This window comes from Oncorhynchus mykiss, chromosome 10 (assembly GCF_057628025.1).
Source record: "Oncorhynchus mykiss isolate SJ-2025 chromosome 10, ASM5762802v1, whole genome shotgun sequence".
NCBI classification, from domain to species: Eukaryota; Metazoa; Chordata; class Actinopteri; order Salmoniformes; family Salmonidae; genus Oncorhynchus; species Oncorhynchus mykiss.
Window position 1 is genome coordinate 73,750,001 of NC_143031.1, and position 13,426 is coordinate 73,763,426.

The 13,426-nt window shown below is 47.4% G+C and overlaps 1 protein-coding gene across 3 annotated transcripts in view; it reads left to right on the forward strand.

Annotated features, from left to right (window-relative positions):
- LOC110534796 (dolichyl-diphosphooligosaccharide--protein glycosyltransferase subunit TUSC3) overlaps nucleotides 1–9,988 on the forward strand; it is a 104,206-nt gene extending 94,218 nt beyond the window's left edge. For 2 of the 3 annotated variants that reach the window (XM_036933870.2, XM_090188660.1), the window contains 2 exons: nucleotides 7,095–7,185; nucleotides 9,812–9,988. In XM_036933870.2, the coding sequence (XP_036789765.1) occupies nucleotides 7,095–7,185; nucleotides 9,812–9,827 (107 nt within the window). In that variant the 3' untranslated portion in view covers nucleotides 9,828–9,988. Of the gene's footprint in view, nucleotides 1–6,899; nucleotides 6,947–7,094; nucleotides 7,186–9,811 lie in introns of those variants that run through there. The other variant, XM_090188658.1, reaches the window with a different exon arrangement.
- Nucleotides 9,989–13,426: the final 3,438 nt, after the last annotated feature.

The following is a 13,426-nucleotide window of genomic DNA, read 5'->3' on the forward strand; positions in this document are numbered from 1 at the left end:
TTGGTAGGTTTTCAAACTGCATTCCTTCCATCTATAGCATTTCTTATTGTTACTCAGTTCCTTTGGCTTTGATGCCTCGTGATTGGGTATTGCTCTGTTCAAGTAGACTGTGATTTTGCTGTGGTCTGATAGGGATGTCAGTGGGATGCTGACTGTGAATGCTCTGAGAGACTCTGGGTTGAGGTCAGTGATAAAGTAGTCTACAGTACTACTGCCAAGAGATGAGCTATAGGTGTACCTACCATAGGAGTCCCCTCGAAGCCTACCATTGACTATGTACATACCCAGTGTGCGACAGAGCTGCAGGAGTTGTGACCCGTTTTTGTTTATGTTGTCATAGTTGTGCCTAGTGGGGCATATGTGGGAGGGAATGCTGTCACCTGCAGGCAGGTGTTTGTCCCCCTGTGTGCTGAGGGTGTCAGGTTCTTGTCCGGTTCTGGCATTTAGGTCGCCACAGACTAGTACATGTCCCTGGGCCTGGAAATGATTGATTTCCCCCTTCAGGATGGAGAAGCTGTCTTCATTAAAGTATGGGGATTCTAGTGGGGGGATATAGGTAGCACACAGGAGGACATTTTTCTCTGTTAAGATAATTTCCTTTTGAATTTCTAGCCAAATGTAAAATGTTCCTGTTTTGATTAATTTAATGGAGTAAGTTAGGTCTGCTCTATACCAAATTAGCATACCCCCTGAGTCCCTTCCCTGTTTCACACCTGGTAGTTTGGTGGATGGGACTACCAGCTCTCTGCAACCTAGAGGGCAACCAGTGGTTCCGTCTCCTCTATACCAGGTTTCTTGCAGGATGACAATGTCTGTATTACCGATTTCTTTGGTGAAGTCTGCGTTCCTGCTCTTTAGGCCAAAGGCAGATGACCTCAGGCCTTGGATATTCCAGGATGATATAGTGAAGGCTTTTTGTTCCATAAAGTGTCCAATGTTGTTGGTCGTGATATGGCCTCAGGCCAGTAAGTGTGAGCAGAGCCTGCTGAGCATCTGGTACATGCCATTGGCTTGAGCGAGTGTAAGAGTGGGGGTTGGGCCTGTTTGCCAACTCACTACCTGGGCGTATGTGTGATTTCCATGTTGAGGCCCTCTTTACGGGGGTGGGGTGCATGGGGTGGGCAGGAGTGGCATAGGTCTGATCTGAGGGGGCCTAAATGGGGTGTGGGCATGGTTGACGTGGGGGGGTGTTGATTGGTTGGGGTGGGGGTGTGGATGTGTCTGGGGGTGCTGTGGTCTGGATGTGAGTCCTCTTGGCGTGGGTCCTCTATGTGTAGGTCCAGGAGGGTTCCTGCAGGTCTTGGAGGGTGTCTTGCTGGTCTGGTTTGGGTGTCTATTGATCTGTTGCTCCTGTGTGAAGTGTTGGGGATACGTTTGAGAGCGATGTCCTTTAGAGTCCGGGCAAAGGTGGGCACTGCTGCCTTGTAGAGGTGGACCTGGTCATAGAGGCTGTTAAAGTCCAGGGTGGAGTGGTGGGTCAGGAAAACATTTAGTTTTGAGGCACAGTCACGGGAAATACTTGCGTTTACCCGCTGTATTGTGGCAGGGTGGAAGTCTTTTTGTGGTAGCAGGGTGGAGATAACCACTTGTGCGTTGGGGAAAGTAGAAGAAGCCTTTTCAATCACTCCCTTCAGTGCTGTGGCCACCCTTTCCTGCTGTGCTCTCAGGTTGTTTGTGCCTGTGTGTATAATTATGTGGCTAGGTGAGCCTAGTTGGTCCTCAGACAGAAGGTCGTGTTTGGACACCAGAGTTTAGACACACTGTGTTTGGGAAAACTTTTTTTTTCCTTCTATATATTTCCCATTTGAGTCCATAAGGTGTACAATCTGTGTCTTGTGTTTGTCCTCAGTGGGTGTGGGGGGGTTGTCAGAAGGGGTGACGGGGGGGTGCTCAGAGGGGGTGATGTTCTGCTGTGATGTCGACTCTGTGGTCAGGGTCTGGTGTGGACTGTTCTGCTGTGGTGTCGAGACTTTTGTGGGCTGAGGTGGGCTGTTCTGCTGGCTTCTCTGTGGGAGTGGCCACCTCTCTAGTGGGTTGTTCTCTGTCACACGCCATCCCGCTCACCCTCTCCTCCATCCCCCTCAACCTCTCCTCCAGCAGTCTGATCCTCTCCTCCATCCCCCTTACCCTCTCCTCCATCCCCCTCATCCTCTCCTCCATCCCCCTCACCCTCTCCTCCAGCAGTCTGATCCTCTCCTACATCCCCCTCACCCTCTCCTCCAGCAGTCTGATCCTCTCCTCCATCCCCCTCACCTTCTCCTCCATCCCCCTCACCCTCTCCTCCAGCAGTCTGATCCTCTCCTACATCCCCCTCACCCTCTCCTCCAGCAGTCTGATCCTCTCCTCCATCCCCCTCACCTTCTCCTCCATCCCCCTCAACCTCTCCTCCAGCAGTCTGATCCTGTCCTCCATCTCCCTCACCCTCTCCTCCATCCCCCTCACCCTCTCCTCCAGCAGTCTGATCCTCTCCTCCATCCCCCTCAACCTCTCCTCCAGCAGTCTGATCCTCTCCTTTAGTGCTCTGTTCTGCTCCTGCTCTTTCTCCTGTTGTAGTTGTCTCACCACTGTCCAGAGTGCAGATATGTCTCTGTCCACCTCCAGCTCTCCGGGTCTGGTTAAGGGGGTGTTGTTGTGTTGTTGTTGTGCTGGACTGTTGTCTGGGTCTGTGCTGTCTCTCTCTCTCTCTCTCTCTCTCTCTCATTCAATGCATACTTCAGTGGAGTGAGATTCCACTCTCCTATTTAAACACCACCACGGTGTGAACAAGGTGAGGACCAGATAGTTGTTCTTCAGTGCCAGAAGTCATTTCTCTCTGCTATTAACAGTACAGTAGAGATAAATATCAGGAAGTTCCAGCAATGCTGTACTGCTTGGAGAAATATGTCAACCGGTGTACAGGGCAATAACATGGTGAACAATACAAAGCACATTCGTCTCAACACTGTACTGTTGCCAATGTCAGAATATGTGATGTGTCTGAGCCCATCTCTCTCTGAGGGGGTGAGAATATGATTTCCAGAAGGACATCCCCCATTAGCACATGTAGGAACAGAAACACACATGTGTCATTGCCTCACAGCATCTAATCCTTGATCTCTCACACACACACACACACACACACACACACACACACACACACACACACACACACACACACACACACACACACTGTATGCAAACATTCCCCTCCACCTCTCTCTTCCTTCCCCTGCTCCTCTACTCCTTTGCCTGCTCCTCTCTCCTCCTCCCCTCTCCTCCTTCCCCTGCTCCTCTCTCCTCCTCCCCCTGCTCCTCTCTCCTTCCCCTGCTCCTCTCTTCTCCTTCTCTCTCCTCCTTCCCCTGCTCCTCTCTCCTTCCCCTGCTCCTCTCTCCTCCTTCCCCTCCTCCTACTCTCTCCTCCTTCCCCTGCTCCTCTCTCCTCCTTCCCCTGCTCCTCTCTCCTCCTCCTCTCTCCTCCTTCCCTTGCTCCTCTCTCCTCCTCCTCTCTCCTCCTTCCCCTGCTCCTCTTTCCTCCTCCTCTCTCCTCCTTCCCCTGCTCCTCTCTCCTCCTACTCTCTCCTCTTCCTCTCTCCTCCTTCCCTCTCCTCCTTCCCCTGCTCCTCTCTCCTCCTTCCCCTGCTCCTCTCTCCTCCTCCTCCTCTCTCCTCCTTCCTTCTCCTCCTTCCCCTGCTCCTCTCTTCTCCCACTACGTGTGTGTCTGTGTGTGTGTAGGGGGTCTCCTCCTCACAGCAGGGGGAGGAACAGAGGGACCAAGGCATGTTCCCCCAGCTAATGTTTTATGACTGAGTCGTGCCCCCCCCCCCACACAACCTTCCCCTGCTCCTCTCTTCTCCTTCCCCTGCTCCTCTCTCCTCCTTCCCCTGCTCCTCTCTCCTCCTTCCCCTGCTCCTCTCTCCTCCTCCTCTCTCCTCCTTCCCTCTCCTCCTTCCCCTGCTCCTCTCTCCTCCTCCTCTCTCCTCCTCCTCTCTCCTCCTTCCCTCTCCTCCTTCCCCTGCTCCTCTCTCCTCCCACTATGTGTGTGTCTGTGTGTGTGTAGGGGGTCTTCTCCTCACAGCAGGGGGAGGAACAGAGGGACCAAGGCATGTTCCCCCAGCTAATGTTTTATGACTGAGTTGTGCCCCCGCCACACACACAACCTTCCCCTTCCAGTCCGCTAGACTCACTGAGGTAGTTCCAGTGGAACCCACATGTTACCCTGATGAAGACAGCTCCTAGAGTGTTGGGCTCTCTTTTATTTTCAAGTTCCAGTGGAACCCACATGCTGCATACATAATGACATGACATTATCATTTGTAGAAGCATGATGGATATTTGCATAACTGTCAATTAAGTCTGGCAGATGTGAAGAGGCCGGCACTCAGTCCACTGTTCCTTTAATTAACACCAGAGAGATGAACCCTGACCCCCACGGCGTGTGTGCTTGTGGTGCGTGCGCAGCACAGAAGGCCAACCTCGTGTGTGTGTGTGTGTGTGTGTGTGTGTGTGTGTGTGTGTGTGTGTGTGTGTGTGTGTGTGTGCGCGCGTGCGCGTGTGGTTTGTGTGCGTGTGTGTGTGCGCGCGCGTGCGTGCGTGTGTGTGTGTGGTTGTTTGTGTGTGTGTGTGGTTGTTTGTGTGTGTGCGTGTGTGGTTGTGTGTGTGATTGTGTGTGTGTGTGTGTGTGTGTGTGTGTGTGTGCGCTGGAGCGTACTGTAAACATGATTAATGCAGAGCTTCAGAGGCCCACTGTTGTAGTTCTACTGAGACCGGACAAACACATGCATGTACACACATACACATAGTTGTGCAAAAGCAGTTATCCTTGAGAAAGTGGTAATTAAAATGCAAAACAAGGTCTTTGTAACGTGTCCAGTGACAGTCTTTCATCCGTCTGCAACGTGTCGACTGACAGCACATGGAGAAAACAAGCCCCTTTTTAAGTTCGTCTCTCAGCTATCGCTGCCTGCACCCGCCCGCCCGTCCAGCATCACTACTCTGTTCTGACTCAGAATACGTGGACAACTACAAATACCTGGGTGTCTGGTTAGACTGTAAACTCTCCTTCCAAACTCACATTAAGCATCTCCAATCCAAAATTAAATCTAGAATTGACTTCCTATTTCGCAACAAAGCATCCTTCACTCATGCTGCCAAACATACCCTCATAAAACTGACCATCCTACCGATCCTCGACTTCGGTGATGTCATTTACAAAATAGCCTCCAACACTCTACTCAACAAATTGGATGCAGTCTATCACAGTGCCATTCGTTTTGTCACCAAAGCCCCATATACTACCCACCATTGCGACCTCTACGCTCTCGTTGGCTGGCCCTCGCTTCATACTCGTCGCCAAACCCACTGGCTCCATGTCATCTACAAGACCCTGCTAGGTAAAGTCCCCCCTTATCTCAGCTCGCTGGTCACCATAGCATCACCCACCTGTAGCACACGCTCCAGCAGGTATATCTCTCTGGTCACCCCCAAAACCAATTCTTCCTTTGGCCGCCTCTCCTTCCAGTTCTCTGCTGCCAATGACTGGAACGAACTACAAAAATCTCTGAAACTGGAAACGCTTATCTCCCTCACTAGCTTTAAGCACCAACTGTCAGAGCAGTTCAGATTACTGCACCTGTACATAGCCCACCTATAATTTAGCCCAAACAACTACCTCATCCCTACTGTATTTATTTATTTATTTATTTTGCTCCTTTTCACCCCATTATTTTTATTTCTACTTTGCACATTCTTCCACTGCAAATCTACCATTCCAGTGTTTTACTTGCTATATTGTATTTACTTTGCCACCATGGCATTTTTTTTGCCTTTACAGTACCTCCCTTATCTCACCTCATTTGCTCACATCGTATATAGACTTGTTTCTACTGTATTATTGACTGTATGTTTGTTTTACTCCATGTGTAACTCTGTGTCGTTGTATCTGTCAAACTGCTTTGCTTTATCTTGGCCAGGTCACAATTGTAAATGAGAACTTGTTCTCAACTTGCCTACCTGGTTAAATAAAGGTGAAATTAATAAGTCAAAAAAAAAAGCTAGAACTGCCGGGCCGCTGAATCAGCAGGAACACCCATCATTCACAGCATGAGTCCCAAATGGCACCCTGTACCCTCCCTTTGGGCCTTGGTCAAACGTAATGCGTCCCAAGTAGGGACCCATTTGGGACGATGTCGTAGTGACTAATTTTCAAAGAAACCCATTATTTAAAAAACAAATATATATATATATATATATGATTATAAAAACCACAGGCTGGTAAACGTCAGAATATAAGCCTTAGTGATGATTACGAAGAGCTTACATTACACTGCTTACGTGACAATGTGACATTAGTTCCCCTCAGCCCTGTCTTCAACCCACAGCTACGTAGAGGACTGTTGAAGGATCTCAGTGGTGACATCAAATCCATTCAATAGGTCCTCCACACACCCTTTACACTTACCACTGTCTGATAGCTAATTATACTACCAGACAACATACTGCAGTGGGGAATATGACCAACCTAGAGAGGGAGGGAGGGAGGGAGGGAGGGAGGGAGGGAGGGAGGGAGGGAGGGAGGGAGGGAGGGAGAATCATTCTCATCTTTTGTCATTGAGGTGTTTTTAACCATCCCAAAATAACTATAAATTGCCTCGTTATCATACTAAAGGGGTGAGTGTGTGTGTGTGTGTGTGTGTGTGTGTGTGTGTGTGTGTGTGTGTGTGTGTGTGTGTGTGTGTGTGTGTGTGTGTGTATGAGGGGTAGTATGTGTGAGTGGTAGTGTGTGTGCTTGTGAGGGGTAGTATGTGTGAGTGGTATTGTGTGTGTGCTTGTGAGGGATAGTGTGTGTACGTGTGTGATAGTGTGTGTGTGTGTGTGTGTGTGTGTGTGTGTGTGTGTGTGTAATGTTGTGCTGTGTGTTTCAGTTATCTGCCTGGTGGGACTGTGTGTGTGGTAGTGTGTGTGTAATGTTGTGCTGTGTGTTTCAGTTTAATGCCTGGTGGGACTGTGTGTGTGTGTGTGTGTGTGTGATGTTGTACTGTGTGTTTCAGTTATCTGCCTGGTGGGACTGTGTGTGTGGTAGTGTGTGTGTGTGTGTAATGTTGTGCTATGTGTTTCAGTTATCTGCCTGGTGGGACTGGGCCTGGTGGTGTTCTTCTTCAGCTTCCTGCTGTCCATCTTCAGGTCCAAGTACCACGGCTACCCCTACAGGTAACACACATACAGTACCTGGACTTCACCATGTTACCAATGGCATTCACACACACATTAGCGTTTTCCTGGACACGTGACTTAACCAGGAGAACGTCTGTGCCCAGAGTTTTTCAGTTGAGGTGGTCTAGATAAAATCCTGGCCCTACATAGTGTATAAATAGAGTACTTCACTGCAGGTCTCCAGGGGTGTCTAAGTTCACACCATCCACCCTCTAACATGGAACACACCCAGACACTTTTCACCCAGAACATCGTGTTGCATTTTTTCCTAACCGAGCGAACTCAAACTGGCCCTTGGAAGACAACTTTACCCACTTTTGAACTTCGTCAGATGAGTCGCGTCAGATGAGTCACGTCAGATGAGTCGTCAGATGAGTCGCGTCAGATGAGCCGTCAGATGAGTCGCGTCAGATGAGCCGTGTCAGATGAGCCGTGTCAGATGAGCCGTCAGATGAGTCGCGTCAGATGAGCCGTGTCAGATGAGCCGTCAGATGAGCCGTCAGATGAGCCGCGTCAGATGAGCCGTCAGATGAGCCGTCAGATGAGCCGTCAGATGAGTCGCGTCAGATGAGCCGCGTCAGATGAGCCGTGTCAGATGAGCCGTCAGATGAGTCGTCAGATGAGTCGCGTCAGACTACCCTGGGCGGCAGGGTAGCCTAGTGGTTAGAGCGTTGGACTAGTAACCGGAAGGTTGCAAGTTCAAACCCCCGAGCTGACAAGGTACAAATCTGTCATTCTGCCCCTGAACAGGCAGTTAACCCACTGTTCCTAGGCCGTCATTGAAAATAAGAATTTGTTCTTAACTGACTTGCCTAGTTAAATAAAGGTAAAAAAATGTTTTTTTTTTTTTTTTTAAATAGTCGTCAGATGAGTCTTCAGATGAGTTGTCAGATGCTTTATCCCAAAAGGATTTTGTCAGCCTCTGCTCGAATCAATGGCTTCGCCCCAAATAGCGACCGTTGTTCTTTTATGAGCACTAATTTTGTCCAGGACCCGTAGAGATCTGGTAGGGTACCATTTAGGACACATCCAGATTCTCCAGCTATCAGAATATAAGTAACAAGTAACACCCATAATCATCAAAACAACAGTTAGCAGCACGCAGTCTGAGAGAACTTCTGAACAACACTTAATACAGTCAGATCACAATGAAATCTACTGAACAGCATTTAATACAGTCAGATCACAATGAAATCTACTGAACGACACTTAATACAGTCATATCACAATGAAATCTACTGAACAGCACTTAATACAGTCAGATCACAATGAAATCTACTGAACGACACTTAATACAGTCATATCACAATGAAATCTACTGAACAGCACTTAATACAGTCAGAACACAATGAAATCTACTGAACGACACTTAATACAGTCATATCACAATGAAATCTACTGAGCGACACTTAATACAGTCAGATCACAATGAAATCTACTGAGCGACACTTAGTACAGTCAGATCAAGATGAAATCTACTGAGCGACACTTAATACAGTCAGATCACAATGAAATCTACTGAACAACACTTAATACAGTCATATTACAATGAAATCTACTGAGCGACACTTAATACAGTCAGATCACAATGAAATCTACTGAGCGACACTTAGTACAGTCAGATCAAGATGAAATCTACTGAGCGACACTTGTCGGATCACAATGAAATCTACTGAGCGACACTTAATACAGTCAGATCACAATGAAATCTTCTGAGTGACACTTAGTACAGTCAGATCACAATGAAATCTACTGAGTGACACTTAGTACAGTCAGATCACAATGAAATCTACTGAGCGACACTTAATACAGTCAGATCACAATGAAATCTACTGAACAGCATTTAATACAGTCAGATCACAATAAAATATTCTGAACAACACTTAATACAGTCAGATCACAATAAAATATACTGAAAAGCATTTAATACAGTCAGATCACAATGAAATCTACTGAACAGCACTTAATACAGTCATATTACAATGAAATCTACTGAGCGACACTTAATACAGTCAGATCACAATGAAATCTACTGAACGACACTTAATACAGTCAGATCACAATGAAATCTACTGAGCGACACTTAGTACAGTCAGATCACAATGAAATCTACTGAGCGACACTTAGTACAGTCAGATCACAATGAAATCTACTGAGCGACACTTAGTACAGTCAGATCACAATGAAATCTACTGAGCGACACTTAGTACAGTCAGATCACAATGAAATCTACTGAGCGACACTTAGTACAGTCAGATCACAATGAAATCTACTGAACATCATTTAATACAGTCAGATCGCAATGAAATCTACTGAACAACACTTAATACAGTCAGATCACAATGAAATCTACTGAACGACACTTAATACAGTCAGATCACAATGAAATCTACTGAACAACACTTAATACAGTCAGATCACAATGAAATCTACTGAGCGACACTTAATACAGTCAGATCACAATGAAATCTACTGAACGACACTTAATACAGTCAGATCACAATGAAATCTACTGAACGACACTTAATACAGTCAGAACGCAGTTGACTTTGTCACACACTAACTGGCGAGCGCTCTGTAATCACACGCTCTCTCTGTCTCTCTCTCTCTGTCTCTTTTTCAGCTTCCTTATAAAGTGAGTCTGAGGCGCCGTCTTCAGAGTGAAGGGTGAAGAGGCTACTTGATGCTGCTAGCTGAGAGGCTGCAGACACCGGGACAGGGTGCACGGGGCGGGGGGGTCATTTCAACTGCTGTACTCAATCTGCTTAATAAATGATAATGTGGTGACAAACTGAGAAAAGAGACACTCCTACCTATCTGATTAGTAGGGTTATATCACACACACCTGTTCTGAAGGAGTTGAGCTCTTCAAGTCTGAATGTGTTTTATTTGATAGTGTCTGACCAAATGACAGAGAGAGAGAGAGGACAGGGGAGGAGAAGAGGAAAGCGAGAGAGAGACATGCTGAGGACATGTGGAAAGAGAGAGACATGCTGAGGAAAAGAGGAAATAGAGAGAGAGACGTGCTGAGGAGAAGAGGAAAGGGAGAGAGACATGCTGAGGACATGTGGAAAGAGAGAGACATGCTGAGGAGAAGAGGAAAGAGAGACATGATGAGGAGAAGAGAGAGAGAGAGAGAGAGCGAGAGAGAGAGATACTGAGGAGAAGCGGAAAGAGAGACATGATGAGGAGAAGAGAGAGAGAGCGAGAGAGAGAGACATGATGATGAGAAGAGAGAGAGAGAGAGATACTGAGGAGAAGCGGAAGTAGAGAGACATGCTGAGGAGAAGAGAGAGAGACATGCTGAGGAGAAGAGAGAGAGACATGCTGAGGAGAACTAGAGAAAGAGAGAGACATGCTGAGGAAAAGAGGAAAGAGAGAGAGACATGCTGAGGAGAAGAGGAAAGAAAGAGAGAGAGAGACATGATGAGGAGAAGAGAGAGAGAGAGAGAGACATGATGAGGAGAAGAGAGAGAGAGAGAGACATGCTGAGAAGAAGAGGAAAGAGAGAGAGAGACATGATGAGGAGAAGAGAGAGAGAGAGACATGCTGAGAAGAAGAGGAAAGAGAGAGACATGCTGAGGAGAAGAGGAAAGAGAGAGAGAGACATGCTGAGGAGATGAGGAAAGAGCGAGAGACATACTGAGGAGAAAAGAAAATGGAGAGAGACATGCTGAGGAGAAGAGGAAAGAGAGAGAGACATGATGAGGAGAAGAGGAAAGAGAGAGAGAGACATGAGGAGAAGAGGAAAGGGAGAGAGACATGCTGAGGAGAAGAGGAAAGAGAGAGCGAGACATGCTGAGGAGAAGAGGAAAGAGAGAGAGACGTACTGAGGAGAAGAGGAAAGAGAGAGAGACGTACTGAGGAGAAGAGGAAAGAGAGAGAGACATGCTGAGGAGATGAGGAAAGAGCGAGAGACATACTGAGGAGAAGAGGAAGAGAGAGAGAGAGGCATGTTGAGGAAAAGAGAGAGAGACATGCTGAGAAGAAGAGGAAAGAGAGAGAGACATGCTGAGGAGAAGAGGAAAGAGAGAGAGAGACATGCTGAGAAGAAGAGGAAAGAGAGAGAGACATGCTGAGGAGATGAGGAAAGAGCGAGAGACATACTGAGGAGAAGAGGAAGAGAGAGAGAGGCATGTTGAGGAAAAGAGAGAGAAAGACATGCTGAGGAGAAAAGGAAATGGAGAGAGACATGCTGAGGAGAAGAGGAAAGAGAGAGACATGATGAGGAGAAGAGGAAAGGGAGAGAGATGCTGAGGAGAAGAGGAAGAGAGAGAGACATGCTGAGGAGAAGAGGAAAGGGAGAGAGACATGCTGAGGAGAAGAGGAAAGGGAGAGAGACATGCTGAGGAGACGAGGAAAGAGAGAGAGACATGCTGAGGAAAAGAGGAAAGAGAGAGAGACATGCTGAGGAAAAGAGGACAGAGAGAGAGACATGCTGAGGAGAAGAGGAAAGAGAGAGAGACATGCTGAGGAAAAGAGAGAGAGACATGCTGAGGAGAAGAGAGAGAGAGACATACTGAGGAAAGAGAAAAAGAGAGAGAGACATGCTGAGGAAAAGAGAGAGAGAGACATACTGAGGAAAAGAGAGAGATAGACATGCTGAGGAGAAGAGAGAGAGATATGCTGAGGAGAAGAGAGAGAGACATGCTGAGGAAAAGAGAGAGAGAGACATACTGAGGAAAAGAGAGATAGACATGCTGAGGAAAAGAGAGAGAGAGAGAGACATACTGAGGAAAAGAGAGAGAGAGATGCTGAGGAAAAGAGAGAGAGACATGCTGAGGAGAAGAGGAAAGAGAGAAAAGGATGTAGAGAGACAGAAGGTTAGGTAGGTGTGAGTGTGTGCGTGTGTGTGTGAGAGAGAGAATCAGCTGCAGCCGATGACCGAAGAATGAACGTAAGTAAACGTCATGATGGGGGAGTGATGTAGATGGTGTGTTTCTCTCATCTACTGTTCTAGACAGTAGAGCTGCAGCACGGCTCATGATAATGGCTGAGAAACCACGTGTTAGATGCCATTCCATTGACTCCATTCCAGCCATCACTATGAGCCGTCCTCCCATCAGCAGCCTCCACTGGTGCAGCATCACTCGTTGTTATAGAGGTGGCAGTGATACAGTGAATGTCACAACAGTACCACAACATCAAATCACATGTTATTTGTCACAAGCTTGGTAAACAACAGGTGTGGACTAAATGCTGACTTACGGGCTCTCACCCAGCAATACAGAGAGAAAGACAACAAATTATAACAAGAACTTGGCTATATTCACGGCAAAGGAGGCTGCTGAGGGGAGGACGGATCATAGTAATGGCCGTAACAGAGCAAATGGAAGCCATGTATATGATACCATTCCCCTCCAGCCATTACCATGAGCCTGTCCTCCCCAATGAAGGTCCAACCTACTGTGATACAGGGTACCAAGTCGATGTGCAGGGGTACGCGGTCATTGAGGTAGGTCGGTATATACAGTGCATTCGGGAAGTATTCAGACCCATTGACTTTTACACATTTTGTTATGTTACAGCCTTATTCTAAAATGGATTAAATTGTTTTTTCCCCTCATCAATCTACACACAATACCCCATAATGATATCACAACACCCCATAATGAAAAGCAAAAACAGGTTTTTAGACATTTTTACTCCCAAAAATGTTCAGACCCTTTAGTTAGTACTTTGTTGAAACACCTTTGGCAGTGATTACAGACTTGAGTCCTCATGGGTATGATGCTACAAACTTGGCACAGCTGTATTTGGGGAGTTTCTCCCATTCTCCTCTGCAGATCCTCTCAAGCTCTGTCAGGTTGGATGGGGAGCGTCACTGCACAGCTGTTTTCAAGTCTCTCCAGAGATGTTTGATCGTGTTCGGGCTCTGGCTGGGCCACTCAAGGACATTCATAGACTTGTCCCAAAGCCACTCCTGCGTTGTCTTGGCTGTGTGCTTAGGGTCGTTGTCCTGTTGGAAGGTGAACCTTCGCCCCAGTCTGAGGTTCTGAGCGCTCTGGAGCAGGTTGTCATCTAGGATCTCTCTGTACTTTGCTCCTTTCATCTTTCCCTCACTCCTGACGAGTCTCTCAGTTCCTGCCGCTGAAAAACATCCCCACAGCATGATGCTGCCACCACCATGCTTCACCGTAGGGATGGTGCCAGGTTTCCTCCAGACGTGACGCTTGGCATTCAGCCCAAATCTTGGTTTCATCAGGCCAGATAATCTTGCTTCTCATGGACTGAGAGT